Raw genomic sequence first — 17469 nt, 5'->3', positions numbered from 1 at the left:
AATAGCCCTTACAAAACCTGCATATCTTATAATGTATAACCTTTAATTCCTAAATAAAACCTTTATTCGACAGGTCTCATACTTGTATTTTGATTATTTAGATTTTATTTACACGTTTAGTTACTTAAACAATCAGATAGTCGCAGTTTGTTGAGTCCCTATCGGAGTTGACTGCAATGAATATATTATTAACATACTTTGCCTAATCAGTTTATAGCTTGAAAACAAGGTTATAAGATCCATGCAGTCTACTTGAACCCAAGGAATTCGAGGCACTTAAAATGAGTAAATTCATAGCATTCTACTGTATTATTCTACCCCACTAAACCTCAGATAAAAATTGTTTATTATTTTACAAAGGCCTTGAAAAGGGACTGTAAATGTGCCTTTGTGCAGCGCAGGCAGAGGAACTTTCTGAACAGGCAGACATTGGCTGCCAGAGTCTGAGAGTTTCCTTCTACTAACGCATTTTGGTCAAACCAAAGAGAGATTTACAGTGGGTTAGTTATTTAGAAATAATAACAAAAATTACAAGTTTCCAGAGAAGTTTTTTTATTTCTAGTGTTCACAGTTTAACATTCATCTCTTCAGGCTTGTGATACAATGCTACTGGCAACAAGCAGTGATCCAGCTATTTCCTGAAATACAGAGCAACTCTGATAAGGGAAGTTGCCATGTTGAGCTACTGATCAACAGGAAGAAAGAAAAGAAATCACCCATAGATCATCATAGACAGATTCATTCATTCACTTTGATTCAGTCCTACAGAACCCAGGAGGTCTTTGGTCTATGTGTTGTTACTAAAAAACTCTAGTTTACATCCTGGACTGAATCGTCATTTTGGCTTTAAGGTACGATTTTAGTATTTTGGATTTTAGACACATCAAAAGCAAGGCCATTTTTTGCATGGTGCACTTAAACAAAAGTAAATGCATAGATGTGAATAGACCCTTGTTGAAAATGTCTTGCATTTTGTCTTCTGAATCTTCGATCCTGAGATGTGAACCTGAGGCAATATTTTCCAAAAATCAAAGAACATTTGGGTCTTTTTACAAGCAGACTATACATCATTATAAAAATAATAAGGCTTTTAAATGCAGGTGAAAGCCCTGGTGTGTCATCACAGATTGCCTGATTCCGGTTTACATTTTCAGGTTTCTAGATCAGAAGGAGAATCAGTTATCAAGCTTTCACATCTGTTATAACAATACACCAAAACTGTTTTCTTTAAAGCTCCATGTCAAAGTGAGTGTGTGATGGGTTAGTGCTGAAATTGCTCCAGAAATTGCTGAGTCTAGAGCAATCTGATGTTCGATATATGAAATAATTTGGCATTTTAGTTGTTAATTCAAAATATAAAAGATTAGCAGTAGAACCCTGAGGAACCCCACAACAAATCACAGAAATTGTATCGGAAATTATCATTTTTCTCTGTGTGTCCTGGACATTACTACTTCATAAGATGATATGTCAGATTTTGTTGCACAGTTCGTGCAGCTACCCCTTGTAGACAATATAATTACTCAGGAAACTCAGTTCAAAACAGTAGGGCTACTCATAAACTGATTCCATTCCTGAGGTGTTTTATTGCGAAACTCAGACCCTGTTTAGTGTTGTGATGCTGCCGTAACACCATGTGATGTGTTTGATGTGTTTAGTTACATGGCTAGCTGCAGAGGAGAAAATAATTTGGCAACAGTAAGATAGTTTTTGTGAAGGAAATGTTTGTATGATTAACAATGCTTAAGTTAGCTTCTTTGTTAATTCATCAAAAATGAAAAATCATTTTTTTTTAATTGATAAGTGGTTGTCTGTCCAGATTTGAAGTCAACTATCAAACACGTGAAATCAGGACCTTCAGTCAGTTGATACCTCATTTCCTGTGCAGACAGCAGCTAATAAATCATCAAAACATGTTACTAAAAATGGAGTAATTTAAACAGGTTCTGTTCTCTTTAATAGTCTGACATTTAATTTAATTCAATCTCAAGCTGATTCTGATTATCAAAGCAAAGGCACATTTAAAGTACTAACTGAAGCTCATTGGTGTAATAAGAAATGTAACATGAACTAACATTTGTTGTTGTTGCTGCATTTAGATACTAGTGGACTTTTATTTGTCATTTTTTATTTTAACGTGATCTTTTGAATCACATTCAAATCCAATCCAAATGTGACCTAAAAGAGTTCTTTCTTTCTTTCTTTGAAACATGTTTGACAAAAAACATCTGAAGGCCATTTAGTAGTTCTCATTGGCACTGCTTATATTAACCTAAACATTTTAGCCCATTCTTTAGTCAAACTAGCTAACATGAATATGATTACCGGTACATTCTTTTCTAGTTAAATGAGAGATACTAGTGTTTTTGCAATCTTACAATTAATACAGTAAATATGAATTTTCTTTTTTGTTAAACTGACGTCATAGTGTACCAACATTGACTCATAAGCAGTGAACACTCTAAATGTTTGAAACTGAATATAGCATTAGAGACTGTTGTTTAGCATAACTTGCTTTGTAATGTAAACATTAACCTGTTATCGCGTTAGCTGTTAGTTGTTATTTGTCTGAAACAAATTAGATTTCTGTCTTTTCAGACGGGTTAAACTAACTTTCCACCCAATGTTAGTTCATTAGGATCAAAGTTTTAAACGTGGTGATTAAAGTAAAAGAGCTAAAGAAACTCTAATAAAAGTATGACTTATGTATTTATATAGTTGATGGAAAAAATTATTTGATGTAAGCCAGCTCCACTGGAGTATAGCTGCTGTTCAATCTCTCAAATAAAGCAAGCATGTGTTTGGATAACAAGCATTATAGGAAGTAAGCTTCTGTTGTATTTTTTATACAGTTTATAATTTTTTTTATTTTTTATAATGGCGACTGAAGGTCCTGATGAAGTGATGAAAAAAAATCAGATAGCAATTGAAGACTGTCAACCAGCTAGTCAATTCGCTGTTGCCTGCCAATGCATGGAGCAGCTTATCTTTCTCACTCAATCTCCACCTTCATCTTACTCATCCTCATTCTATCCCTCCCTTTTCATCCATGTCTCCATCCCTCTGTCAGTACTCTGGCATTGTCTCATCATAGTCCATGATACTCAGTTCATGTCTCCGCTGTCGGACGGCAAGTGTCAGGTCTGCAAGGGGGGCTGGAAGTCCAGAGGCAGGGAGGCTGTGAGCTGAAACCTGGCTTAGGGGCTGTGTCTGAGGACTACCTGCAAGGAGGTTGGCCTCCTCTGCTTCACCACCCAGGGGAGGGCTCTCTGGCTGGCCATACGCAACCTCCTCTGCTTCCTCCTCATCCTCCTCCTGCTCCTCTTGCTGGTCTTCCTTACCTTGCTCTTCCTCTTCCTGGCTGTGATTGGTCGGTCTGAACAGCTGCCGTGCACGCTGCTCCAGAAAGGAGCCTACAGCGAGAGGGGACTCTATAGGGGAAAGAGAGAGGGGAGAAGAGGAGCAGGATGGTAGGTGCAGGGGGGAGGTAGAGAGGGCCTCTACACCACCATTTAATATTCCCACAGATGAAGATGGGGGGAAGAGCCTGTGGCTGCCCTGAGGAGCTGGTAAGGCGACACTGCCGCCATTCAGCCTGAAGGTGAAAAAGACAACATCACATAAAAAACATTAGCTGTATTTAAAAAAAATTATTGGCTAAGATCGTTGTGATATAACTCAGACTGGCTTACCTGCTGCAGACATCCTGAGGCTGGCTGTGTGCGTCCAGGTGGAACTGGCTGTATAGGTGAAGCATCTCAGTCTGCAGAGTCTGGGTGACTCTCCTTAAAGCCATACATCGACTCTGGCAGGCCGACAGTTCCGCTCTAATACAGGAACACAAGCAGCAGCCAGTCAGTGTGTTTACTTAAAAAAAGTATGAATCTCAAACAATGTAGTAATTATGGAACATCTAAGCCACCATGTTGTTTTACCAAAAACAACTGCAAAAAACAGGATTAATTGGAATGGTAGATTTGATTGGAATTCAGTAACATTATGGTATGGTATGTATATTCAGGTATTGCATATTATGGTATCTCATCATATCCAGGTTTCTCAAGACCAGTTCAAGATGTTTAAACTGTAAAAAAAACCTAATTTAAATTTGGATTATTGGCACGTAAAAAAATCAAGACAAAGATTTGTCAGTCCCTTTAGGAGCATCCAATAGCTTCATGTTGCCACAGTACTGTTTGGATTTTGTCAAATGCTTTGGTGCCACCTCTAGTGCTGTGCCCAACATAATGTAAATACCAAAATTCAACAATACCTCATACATAAAATCTATTTAGTTTGAGATTCAGTGATGCCCCGCTAAAAACACCTGACAGGAGCTTTAAAAAAAATGCCATTTCAAAGTTGTTCACTGTTTATTTCTGAATTGACTGACTCAGTCTGTAGTTCTCATGACTCTGACATGATCACGAGCAGCCGATGTGAATAGCAGACAGAATTAAACATACTGCCTAACTCTGACCTGCTCTGGGCCTTCGTCTCCTCCAGAAGTTTCTTCTGATCCAGGATTAGCTGGTCTTTCTTGGCCAGCTGGTTCTCCAGCTCTATTATCCTGTGATTTGCTGCTTCCAGCTTCTGTCTGTTTTGGACATCACTGTCCTTCAGACGCTGGTACTCCTTACCCACACTGCACTGCAGCATAGACAACTCCTGTCAACAGACACATAAAGACAACACAAAATGCAGATTCAAGCTTTTAGTATAACACAGCTAAGAGCTAAGATGATGATGATGGTTGTGACGATTGTTTTTTGTTTGATAACTGCCGTCAATGTTGTACTTTGCCTCTGTGCAATGCCTGTCAGCACCTGTGTGTCCAATCGGACTCAAAGCTGATCGTTTGCTCTTACTGACATTGTTCCCTTTTTTTCTAGATCCTTGTTTGTGTTGTACTTACTCTCTGATGTATGTCACTTTGGATAAAAGCGTCTGCTACGTGAATTGTAGAATTGTAGAATTGTAGCTAAACACAATCACAGACACAAAATAAAAGACAACAAAACATAACGTGTGACAAAAATGTCATGCGTCCTTACAGTCCAGTTCTGTGTCTCTCCTCCCTCCAGATGTTCAGTCAAACGTCTGTTTGTTTCCCTCAGCAGGACGAGCTGCTGGTTTAATAGAAAGATCTGCTGCTGCAGCTGCTCACTGCTGCACAGCTGGAGGCACAAAAAGCAAAGCAACAAACAGTAAATATAGTATATACTTAAATATCATCAACAGGCATTTGCACTAACACTACCCTGCTGCTGGTGCACATGTTTCTGTAAATAATGTGGCTACATTTGACATTTTGAAGTCAGTGGGTTCAGATCAGTCAACTCTTACACTCATACCCTTTGAAAACAGCTATGCATTCATATTTTTTGTCAACAAAGAACATTAAGATTAATACAAGACAAAACATTGGCCAACAAGTGTTCTTCTTACCTTGTGTGACAGCTGGGTCAGCTGGTGTTCTGCATTGTAAGCATTGTTGTTGGCTTTCTGAAGCTCAGCTTCCACATCTCTCAACCTGCTCTGACACTCCTGAAGCTCACTCTGGAACAGCCAATTATATGACAGGTAGTTTAAAAACAGCCAATGACAAAAGCTTCTTCTGTTTCTGCTCCTGTGTTCATGTTCATCTTGCAAATTTTCACTTGAAGCACTCTGGGAAATACAGGAATGTAGCAAATAGGCTGTGAAAATATGTCATAATGTGAGAGGGTGCCTGAGAGAAGTTATTCCATAAATCTTCTGGTGTTTGGTACTAGAGTGCATAAAGTGTGTATTTTTTACATTTATGTGTTCATTTTTACCTGCAATCTCTGGTTGTCCCTTTGACCCTCTTGTTGCTGCAACAGCAGTTGTTGGATGTGTGTGTGCAGCTGGTTGGTTTGTGTGTGTGTGTCCTGCTGCAGATATAAGTATCGTCTCTGTTCTTCCTCCAGACTTGACTTCAGAGATTGAATCTCCTCCTCCTGCACGCTCAGTTGGCCCTTCTACGAAAAAAAACAATCCACACCGCAAAACACATAAAAACAAGGAGCCTCTACATCATTGTTGAAGAAAATGACTTAAATTTTAAAATTGCAGAATCATCAAGAAATACAGCGAAGACATGATTATTTTAACCCCCAAATCAACACTCAGCACTTGTAGGAGAGTGTATACCATAGGCTGTAAATATGAATGGACGAAGCCATAAATATGAGTGACGTCAGCCATATGTTATGGCAGGGGGGTTCCGGAGGCTCATCTGCAGCAGCCGCCATGCTGGAAATGCTGTCTCACCCTAACTTTCAGTCAACTTAACGACAGGCTGAGAGCTGAAGGCGGGTTTTAAGCCTCTAGACGAACCATTAGATCCTGCCCACCTGTCAATCATGTCAGCTATGCGCCTTACTATGGATAACATGTATCAGACCTATTTTGTTTTTTGTACAGGGCTGTAAACTTCCCCATTGTGGGATAAATAAAGGATTATCTTATCTTAAACATATTTATGTGTAAAAATAGCTTTTTTTGCCAGTCATGTTTGTATGACTTTACATGTTCCTGGAGCCAGCCTCAAGCGGCAAGGTTACATGTTAGTAGTTTACATGTGTGTTACCATGGCATTGCTTTGCTCCTCCAGTGCAGTGGTGTTTATTACTCTCCGTAGCAGACGGCGGTTTCTCATGGCGTGCTGCTGACGTTTGAAGCGTTCGTACTCCAGCTGACTGTGAACCAGCAACAGCTGACTCCTCAGAGACTGAAGCTCCTCTACCTGGGCAGGACCTAACACACACACACGCACACACACAAACACACACACACACACACATCCTGTTACACTTGTGCGGATACTTTTTCTGCATTTTTCTGTTGTCTGTAATAAAAGGAATGATGATGGAGGTACGAGCGGGTCAGATCAGTGTAGTTATTGCAGAACAAACAGTTAAGGCAGGCTCACTTCCATACATGCAGGTTTAAAAGACAAATCTGTTCAGGCAACACTCAAGGTGAAAAAATAGAGCTATAAACCAAATTCAAAGACATTCGAAAACACAAAATCATCAGCACACTATTTGAACACTGCACCAAACATGATCTTATTTCAAGAGTGTTGAGATAATTTCCAAATAGTAATAAAGGCTAATGAAAGAAAAAAACATCAAATCCATAATTAAATCCGCAAATCAATTAATTAATATCAATCAGTGAGGTTAAAATTTTAATGGAGTTATGTATTTGGATGAGTAAAGTGTTAGTTTCTGGTACCTTTAGTTTTCATGCTCTGCTGTTTACCTCCAAAATGACTCCGATCCACCGCTTTATTCACAGCTGACAACCTAAAAATGACACAAAGAAACGCACGCACACAGGCACACGCACACACAGGCACACGCACACACACACACAGGCACACGCACACACACAAACACACGATGGTAACCTTAGGTTGTGTCACTGCTGTACAAACTGTTATCTGCTAATTGATTGACTTTTCAAATCTGGAGGATATGTCTGCTTCTTTACAGTCTCTGACCCTTTTCATACATGGACACCTCAACATTTTATTGAGAAACTCAACACATTCAGGACCTGATATCCAAGAACTTGCCTTTCACATATGTAGGGAGGGAGATTGTGTGGACTATGTGTGGTTAAACAAAGGGGGGGACAAGTGTGTGCAGTAGGAGGAGGAAGAGTTGTAAGAGTGATTGATTCTATTTTGATGTCTCTACATGAGATAGGAAATTTCCACAGCAGAAACATAATAGCAGACAACAACAACGATGACTAACTCTCAATTTCCACCATCATTATCCACCAATTTGAGCCTTTTGTGCACAAAATTGCCCAAATTAGATTCAGCTGGACAGCTGTATGCTCATGTTATTGGTTTACCTATTATTTCAAAAAAATCAAGAGAAATGTGAAGCAACGTGTTCTGTTAGAGAAACTCTCAAGCTAAATGCTAAAAGTGTGTTTAAATAACACTGGTTTGGAATTGATTGATTCTTCTCTTGGACCAGTCAAATGGATGAAAACTGCTTTTAGCGCAACAGTTCACACAAAGGTGACATAGTTGCACCATAAGGCTCCATTTTGGATCGACTGCTGTTTAGATTCTGCATTAGATTTCTCCAAGGTCAAAGTCTCACCTCCTGCTGAGGTGTTCATGTGCTTCGTGTCCGTGGACGATCAGCTGGTCCAAAACTTCCAAAGGAGAGACAGAGGTCTGCTCCTCCTCCTTTTCCTCCCCATCTCCTCCCTCTCTTTTCTCCTGCTCTCCTGCTAGTTTCCCCAGGACCTCCTAGAGGAAGCATTTAAAATAAATAAGTAAAATGGCCACCATGATTTGCAATAATTCACTGAGGTGTATTATTATAAAATAATGTATCATTCATTTTATTGATTTAACTTTAGGTTGTAAACAACAAACCTGGGTCTTCTTCCCGATTAACAGCGTGGCAGCTAGCGGGAGAGCCTGTTCAAATAGTGCTTCATACGGAAGTGTGGAGCTTTGGCTCATGTAGGCGGAGCCAAACATGTCCGAGCCTCTCTTCTCTTTGGATGGGTGAGGAGGGCTGAAACATAAGGATACAGAGCAGGGAGAAGTGGGGGGGGCTGAACTTGATGAGGCCTCATCACTACCAGGAGTTGAGGTGAGGAGGACGGGCTGAGAGGAGATGGAGGACGGGGAGAAGGAGGAAGGGGGAGGCTGATGCGACTCTGATCTGACCTCTGGAGACAGACAAAAGGCAAGACCTAATAATATAATTTGAAAAATGCTTAAGTTGAGTACAAATTAAGTTTTTTTAGCACCAATATTGTCAATGTGTTAACCTTCACTGTTGTTGTTGTTGATGACATCACTGTGTCCACTTCCCTCCTTCTCTATGATTGGTTGAATGGATGGAATGGACCTCTCTAGCTCTGTTGCCTGCTTCACCTGTGAGCAATAGAGGGGGAATCCTTCACAATAAATGCCTTTCAGCACAGCAAACAGAGCTTAATGTCTACCTGCAGTTCTAATCTCACCTGGAAGTTGCCAGGAGTCAGACCCCCATCTTGTTTATCTTCAGTCTGTGGAGTAAAGGGGACGGTGGCTGATAAGGCACATTTCACACCTGCGGACACACAGGCAAGGGGGTCCAGCAAAATGTTAATTTGGATTTATTCATGACAGAAAAGACATTCACCAGCATCTCATTGTGTTTCACCTGAGAGGGAAAGCGTCCTGCTCAGTGGGGTGGTGGAGCCTGCAGCAGCAGGTTCAGGAGGGGGCGTCGACAAACCACACTGTGGGGCTGGGCTCCATGTGACATCATCAACCTGTGCACACACATAAAATGTAAGCAGAGGAAGTAAGGGAGTAGAGAAGAAAAGATGCCAGGGAACAAAGAAGGGGACCTACACAAGGAGGGAGGAAGGGGACGGGGAAGTGGTAGGAGAGAAGTGAAGGAAAGACTAGTAAACAGGTAAAAGATAAGGAGAGACTAAAATAAAAGAAGGGAAAAGGGGCAAAATTAAGAATGAATGGGGTGAAAGGTTCTGGGGGAGTTAAGGATGGGAGGAAGTAAAGGTGTAAGCTAGAGAGGGAGGAAGAATGATATAGAGAGAAATGAAGGAAGCAAATGGAAGAAATTGACAAATGAAGTAAAGATGTGATGAGAAACTGAGGAAAGAAAAATTAAAAAGACAAGAAGCAATGAAGGAAGGATTTAAGGGAGGAATGAGGAAGTAAGGATGAAGTTAGGGTAGTAACTGAGGAAGAAAAGAAGGAGGAGAGGGAGGACTGACATTACCTCTATAAAGGAGTTGTTGAGAATCATTGGGCTTAAAGTTGGAAGAATGCCTGAACGCCCTGTTAATCAGAACATGATGTATTAGTTTAATTAATCCTGTTTTTATTACTCATTAAAACTCCATTGTGCTGTGAAGGAATAAATTAACAAATAACTTAGGGTTTGTGTGCGTACCTGAGCAACTGAGAGTCTCTGGGGTGAGATTAAGTGCAGGGAGGGGGGAGGAGAAGGGGGGAGGGTCTCTAAGGGACGAGTAAACGTCATCCTCACAGGAAGACTCTAAAGGATCCAGAGACACTCTGGAGCACTCGATCAGAATATCATGAACTTCATAACACCTCCACCTGAGACAGACAAGAAGTTAGTTTATGCAACACAAAACGTCCCCAGGTAGGGGTGTGTGATATGGCAAAAGATCACATCCTGATTTTTTATTGCATGATCACAATCAGGATTTTATCACGATTCTTTTATAATAAAAACTTACTGAAGAAAACAACCAAACTTATTTCCCCAGGCCTCCAACCGAGTGTTTTTAAGCACCAAACATGTCTCTCCCTGTATTTGTGTTCATTAGGCACAGTTTAACACAACGACAAAATGTTCATTTGAAAACATATGGATTCAAAGAGTTCTTGTTTATTTTGGCACTATGTTACACCTGCAGAATTCCTATAGCTGTAGCTTTATACAATAAGATTATATGTATTTTGTATGACATTAATGGCTTTATATCTGTGTTGTTTATTGACTAGAAAGAATGACATAAGACATTTAAATTCATCTTATTTAAAAAATCCCCCAATTTGATGATTCTGTGACGTGGTCATGCGGTGAAAAAGGGACCTAAGTTAGGTTTTAATGTTGTCTTGACTTTTAAAAACAGGGGGGTTGGCACAATGTTTTATTGACAGAGTGGTGACCACAATATCACACCTGCACATGCCTGCAACGCACTGAACAAGAGAAAAGAAAGAAAGACAGAGCTGTTGACTGAGATAACTTCAAGAAGCATGCATGGAAATAAATGACTGAGGTCCGGGCCTCACTGACATAAACAAGCAATTATAGTTTAAAAAGTCTCACTCGTGAATCCCTTACCACAAAAGAGAGAGAGAGAGGCTTGTTAATAACATGGAAGAACTAAGAGAGAGCAGAATAAAATCAGCAACAAAAATTCAAACATGAGATTAGATCTACCACTACCGACTGTGGCTGCCAATGTTTGACATATGGCATGCTGTTTCGGATGTTGGGAAAAGGGCAATACAGTTCTTTTTAGGGACTAACTCGCAACTTTTGTTTTTGTTTTCAGCCATGACATTCACTATTGTGAAAATGAGAGGGGAATAAAAAATCCAAAACACTGCATACAGTTTGCTATGATCGGTTTGTTTGTGTCTGTAGGGAAGGCTTTTTTGAATGACCATAGAACTGCAAGATAGAAGGGGCACTGTAGTCTGATACTACGCTCTCTTTACTCTGCTTCTTTGGCAGATTGTTGGCACTTTCTAATCCTTCATGATATAATATTGTCCTATTGCACACCCCTTACTCCAATCTCAGCAGCAGCTTCAGTCAACTGATAACTTACCTTGATGGGTCCAGTTCATAGTCCTGACTCCCTGTAACCAGCTCTGGGTGAACCCTGACATGTTCCAACATAGGCTGAGAGATAGACAGACAGACAGACAGTTTATGCCAACCATTTCATCTATTAGCACAGCCTATATGAAAGGATGGATGACAAGACAGCTCTCTAAAAAATGAAGCCACACATTTGGAGCTCCCCCTACTGACTGGCTGCAGTATTGGTCATAAGCTCCATCTATTACATGTGAACTGATGGGACATTGGTCAAATTAAATCATCAAAACAAGCATCAAAGGAATTCTTCTCTAACATGTTTCTGTCATTCCAGTTATTACTAATCGTGCTGATTTATGTTCAAGTGTGCATTTTCTTATAACTTTAGTTTTAGTTCTTTATTCAATGCTATAAAGGGTTACAATGTCATGATTGACAGCTCTTTTGACAAATGTGACGTCTGCTGTGATTAGCAGAGCAGAGGAGGAACAATGACAGGAAATGTAACAAACATTACTCAAGAGTCATTTAACTTTCCATGACTTCAATTCTTAAGACTGACACAAGAATCTGCTGTAGACTGTACCGACAGCCGGCATCTTTGCTGTTTTGTTTGTCAGTTAAATGTGCGTTTTTGTCAGCAAAAGGGTGTGCTGTGATGTGAACACCTCGACTTCCACCATCTAATGTGTACTGCACAGACTCCAAACCACGTCACCAGTGCTCTTCACAGAGATTTTTGGCTTAATTTTTGTACAACAGGAGGAAGTAAAGACGTGTGGAACATATCTATATCCAGCCAATGGCTCTTGCATCAACTGTTACGAAACATATTCTTGTTTCATAAAAAAGTGAAAACACCAAGAAGCCTGTAGATATGGAAACTTTGGAAAACAGTCTGAATACTACTCCCAGGGTGCATGTTAAAAAACAAACAGCCAGTCACAATACTTAACATTAATGCTTTCGGAAAACTAATAAAACATGAATCCATCCATTATCTATCACTCTCCCGTTCGGGGTTGCGGGTAGTCCACACAGTTTGCATGTCTGAAGGGGGAATCGCACCAGTAACCTTCTTGCTTTGATGCGACAGCTCGAACCTTTGCACCACCATGGTGCCCTCATATGACATCCAGTACTCTAAATCAGTGACATGTTGGCTTCTTCACTACAGAAACAAAAACTGAGGTTCAAGGGTATGGCAATATTTACAGAAATATAGCGGCTTCTGGATCGGCTGCTGATGTGTGTTTTAGCTTCAGCTCGTGTTATCTGAGAAACACAGCAGCTGCTATTTACAGCAGCTATTTCTGTGTGTCCCAATGTCTCTCTGCCAGCAACACCAACAACAAGTTCACCAGCTGTTACTGGACTGAGATGTGAACTGGTCCAATATTGTTGATTTCTCTGTTAACCGCACACTCATTCTTAACATTTTACAGGAAAAAACACCAAACCTAAAGAGATCAGTTAAATCCTGTAAATGTTATTTTCTTCTCTGATTAGTATTCTTTGTCTCACTTCTTTTCTCTGTGCAGCTACTCAGCTCCCAGAATGCTTTAGAGAATAGAAACAGGAAACCTGTTGATATGGAGTTGCTAAGATTGAGCTTTACCCTTGATTTGTATTCAAGTCAAAATTAGCTTCTATTTGGTCAAACTGTTTGTACTGGACTCTGGAAGTCAGTACTGACCTTGACGACCTCCTGGAAGGTGTCCAGGTTCTCCTTCATGCTGTAGTGCAGCCTCAGGTAGTAGATGAAATTACAGGGGAACATCCCATAGAGCCGGTGAAACAGAGAGTAGACACCTGCATGAAGATGGACCAGGTGGACCACAGGGACATGGCCTGCAGGAGAAAACAAAAGGAACAAGGACTCATCACAGAATACACCGACTCATAGAAAAGTGGGCCTGTGTGTGTTCACAGCGTGTGTGTTACCTGGGTTTTTGTAGCTCCAGGAGGCAAGGCGCCCAAAAACATCAAAGAAGTCGTAGATGTGTTGTTTCCCGGCCTGAGGGATCATGGGTAACAGAGTAATGAGGACCAGGACTCCGGTGATCAGGACCACGACATCAGTGTCGGCCTAAGAAAAAAGGAAACAGATGTGAGCCTTTTGAAACATCTGTAGTTTGTGTGAACTTGTCTGATTGTTTGTATTGCTTAGTGTCTTTGGGTGAACTCAAACGTAACATGTTTGTCCTGTAGATACTTAATAATTAACATCCTATACAGTACGTGTATATATATATATATATATATATATATCTCTTTCGTAAATGTAATCAAAATGGGTTGTTTCATGATATTAATGACATGGCGTATAACATATTTACATCATGATGTAAGATTACTATCTGTCAAGACATTCACTATAATTTTCCCATCACTTTTTCCAATAATATATAATTTTGGTAGTCCATTGTATCCACATGTTATAGAAATTAGAAATGTATCATTCTCAGCTAGCATCAGTAAGTTCCAATTAACAATAATCAGTGTTTCCCACACATAGACGATACCCAGGCGGGCCGCCTAAGTATATTTATGGCCGCCCAAGTATATTTCCAACCTGTTTGATTTAATTTTTAATTTATTCATAAAATTGCTGTGCTCACAAGAGAGAGAAAGTGGGGCAGAGAGAGCGCCCGTTAAAAAAAAAAAAATCCCTCTCGACTCCTTCGGAGAGATAAGACAGAAAAACCAAGAGTGCAGAATCAATTCAATCAATTATTAATAAAAATATATTATGGTATTTAAGTTTCAAGGAAAAGAGCCAAGTCAGTTATCTAAAAGAACTAAATGATATAGACTGCTGTAGCCTCAGGAAAAGTATTTTGGATGAATATGTTGACTTCTGTAGTTCACAAATTCATCCAAAATAGAAATCACTGTGCCTGAGACAAACCATAAAGGAAGTGTCCATCAGTGTGACGAAAAACTAAAAACTAAGGACATTTTGTCCCTAATTTTACTTCTTTTTAGTTAGTTTTGTAAACACACAATTCAGTTTCAGTTGGTCATTTTTTCTTTTATAAAGCCTTGTTTTTACTTTTGTTTAATACTAATCATTTAATGATTATTTTTGACATTTTAGTTTTATCATTAACTTTAGTTATCAATAATAACCTTGATTGGTAGGATCACTAGCTAGAATTAGTATAAGAATGAATATTAGTATCAACATCAGCATTAGTATGAGCATTATAAGAATTACTTTGAGGCAGCGCAGCAGGGAGGGCAGCAACGTCGAGCGGCTGATGTGATGAACCCAGGGAGGCTGTTTCCTGATCAGGTGACCCAGCAGAGTCAGACCAGCCAGTCTGGTTCCTGGTCTGCTGAGAGACTCATTGAGCTTCTCCAGCAGGTGCTGACGGATGGGTACACAGAAATTATAACAACAAATACTCAGAGTATGTCTACATCAATAAATTACAACAGGCAGTTAATGTGTGAGAGTCAGCTGACCTTGTGATGAGGCTCTCTGATAGAGGACAGCAGAAGCACCGCCTGAGAGGAGGATGAGTCCAAGTAATACTCTACCAGGGAGGAGAGGACAGCACCTCCTCTGTCTGACAGGAGAGACTACAGTCACACTTAGGGTCTGGACTGAGGACTGTCCAGATCCACAAGTCCTCAAAGGGACTATTTGCCTTGCTGCAAACTGTCAAAGACAGTCTGCTCAAGGGGTGAATTCCCTGATTAAATGCAAACATTTTACTGCAATAGGATTTGACAAGTGCACAGATGTAAGGACAAGAAGAGACAGCTGAAGACACTGATAGACATGTGGAGATATATGAAGACAGGCAGAAGAGACATAGAGAAATATAGAGACAAATAGAGACAGGTAAAGACAGCTAGAGACAAGTATAGACAGAAAGAGACGCATTGTGTGAGCTGACACACAAGACAAAGAGAAAAATGGAAAAAATGGTAAAGGTTTAGATAAAAGTAAGGATTGTTGGAGAGACATACAGAGTAGAGACATGTCGAGACATGTAGTTGATAGAGAAAATAGAGAAAGCTGTTGACATATAGGGGCAGGTAGAGATTTGTAGAGACCAGCCAAGATACAGAAGGAACTAGGTTGAGACATGAAGAGTTAAGTAGAGACACGTTGAGTCAAATGGTGTTGAGCAGAGGCAGTTGGAAATAAATAGAGACATGTGGAGACATGTTTAAATAGGAACAGACTTGTAGAGACAGGCAGAGACAGGTGGACACACATTTAGAGACATGTAGAAACAAAGACAAATCTATTTATTTCCATGTGACATTAAACACAACTTTCAAATTCCTGTGTAACAAAAAGAAGCTTTAAAAAATGAACACTGTCAAATGTTCTTAAAGAAGTTTGATGACGTGGGATAACAGAGGGGCAGGATTTGCTGAGGGCAGAGGTCTGGGTGGAATAATCAGTCAAATAAAAACAGGTTTGTATGTCTTCAGTCTAAAATAAATGAAATCAACCATGATGTAATATTCTAACCCATTGATCTTTTCATAAACTTCTCCAAACTGTGACCAGTTACAGTGTTAACCATGTGTTTGAAAGGTGTTCTTCTTCTGCCTGCATTCTGCAACACGACATCATGTGACGCTTAGGGTTCATGGTTTCATATTCATTTTGTGGAACTATGTGAGAGTACAGGTGGACTCACCTGTGCTTAACTGCTGGTTGACCGCTGCTCTGACTTGCTCCGCTTCTTGCAGCTCTGAACTGTCCAATGAGAGCAGGAGCTCACTGATACTCACCTGCTCCCTGGACATCATGAACACCTAGACACACACATACAGTGACTTAGTACAATGCTCCAGCAGCTTCCAGTGGAACAGCTGGTAGCTGCCGAGACCTAACCTTGAGGCAGTTGATACCACCAAAGTTCCCGCAGATACCAAGACCTCCTAGAAGTGCTGCGGAAAGTCTTGTAGCACCAGCTACTAGATTGTGATAGTTTGATATTAATACATTGATTTGTTTTATAATGTTTATTTATCTACTATTCCTCTGATTACCTATTTTAGTTGTGACCGAAAAAATGTATGCGGTGGCTTCAGTAGCTATGGGAAACATTTTCAGCACCCGGTAGCTCCCACTTGGAATCAAGCTACCAGAAATACCATAGCAGCTCTGGTTGGGCTTGGTAGTTACCAAAGCTACCAGCCTGTCTTCTGCCAGTGTCCGGTGGCTACCAGCTGTGCCGCAGCAAAGTACTGCCAAGCTGCAGTGCTGCTACCACAATTGTGCTTGTCCCCTCTCAAATCTCCTTGTCTGAGCAGTAACAGGTATTAAAAATTACAATATCTACATTATATATCTTCATGCCTGATGTTCTTTCTTGCCTTTTGATGTCATATAAAGGCATTTGTATTCATTGTAGTCTGTTTCATGAAGTTAAACATGGGCTTTATGTTCATACAAGCATTCTTAAAAAAGAAAATCCGAGCTATCTCTTTAAGATATTGTGATGATCATCTTAGTCTTTTCTTCGTTTTCTTTGATAATTTCAGCACACTCTGCAAACAAAAACATTTACTGTGACTCTGACTTCAGTATGGCTCGATAATTATTTTTACACTGTGGTACAACCTCACGTACCTTGATACCTGTACTGTGTAAATTCACACTGCTGACTAACTGGTTGCGTAATCTCCCTCGGTCTCACCTCTATTATATAAAATGATCAAAGTGACGTCACGTTTACCTGCATTTATTCGTGTGGAGTGAGAGGCAGCACAGTTGTCTTGTTACCACCACCTGTATAAAACCCGCAGCACTGTTTCCTGACTAACTTAGTGAAACTTGTTTAGGTTAACCTGCTAACAGCTGAGCGCCAGTCTGCTGTGTGTTTTGGAGTTTAGCAGGTTAGCTAACTGAGAAGTTGACAGCGTCATTTTCCCACCTGCAACTCTTGGGGAAACTTCGGGTGGTCATTTACAAACATACTCATGCTATTGAACAGAAAAACAAACATGAAAAAGTGAAATTTAACTCGTGAGAACTCCATTACCTTCAGACCTGTTGATCCGTGCAGGGCGCAGCCATATTGGATGACGAGAAGCCCCGCCCACCGCCGTA

General features: G+C 40.3%; 1 protein-coding gene across 3 annotated transcripts; it reads right to left on the bottom strand.

Moving 5' to 3' along the window:
* Positions 1–528: 528 nt before the first annotated feature.
* tsc1a (TSC complex subunit 1a) lies at positions 529–17465 on the bottom strand. 3 transcript variants are annotated; one of them, XM_065966358.1, is made up of 22 exons: positions 17402–17465; positions 16052–16169; positions 14856–14959; positions 14605–14757; positions 13329–13473; positions 13081–13235; positions 11392–11465; positions 9972–10141; positions 9798–9856; positions 9213–9324; positions 9031–9119; positions 8836–8941; positions 8432–8757; positions 8151–8302; positions 7264–7334; positions 6614–6780; positions 5820–6002; positions 5449–5559; positions 5055–5177; positions 4481–4668; positions 3693–3827; positions 529–3595 (listed from the first exon to the last, which is right to left on the bottom strand). In XM_065966358.1, the coding sequence occupies exons 2-22, from the start codon at positions 16161–16163 to the stop codon at positions 3067–3069; spliced, it is 3264 nt and encodes a 1087-aa protein (XP_065822430.1). In that variant the 5' UTR covers positions 16164–16169; positions 17402–17465; the 3' UTR covers positions 529–3066. The 3 variants fall into 3 exon arrangements, with proteins under 3 accessions (XP_065822430.1, XP_065822438.1, XP_065822436.1); XM_065966366.1 differs by having other exon boundaries at positions 7291–7334; XM_065966364.1 differs by having other exon boundaries at positions 8432–8733.
* Between the last annotated feature and the right edge of the window lie 4 nt (positions 17466–17469).

Source organism: Labrus bergylta, chromosome 2 (genome assembly GCF_963930695.1).
Source record: "Labrus bergylta chromosome 2, fLabBer1.1, whole genome shotgun sequence".
Classification (NCBI taxonomy): Eukaryota; Metazoa; Chordata; class Actinopteri; order Labriformes; family Labridae; genus Labrus; species Labrus bergylta.
Note: the sequence above shows the minus strand (reverse complement) of the source record. Positions and strands in the feature narration are given on the sequence as shown.

Coding starts and splice junctions, on each gene's coding strand:
- tsc1a (XM_065966358.1), bottom strand. CDS start 16,163: ATGATGTCCAGGGAGCAGGTGAGTATCAGTGAGCTCCTGCTCTCATTG. Junction 14,758..14,855: donor TCAGAGAGCCTCATCACAAG/GTCAGCTGACTC, acceptor CCCATCCGTCAG/CACCTGCTGGAGAAGCTCAA. Junction 8,942..9,030: donor TGACTCCTGGCAACTTCCAG/GTGAGATTAGAA, acceptor TATTGCTCACAG/GTGAAGCAGGCAACAGAGCT.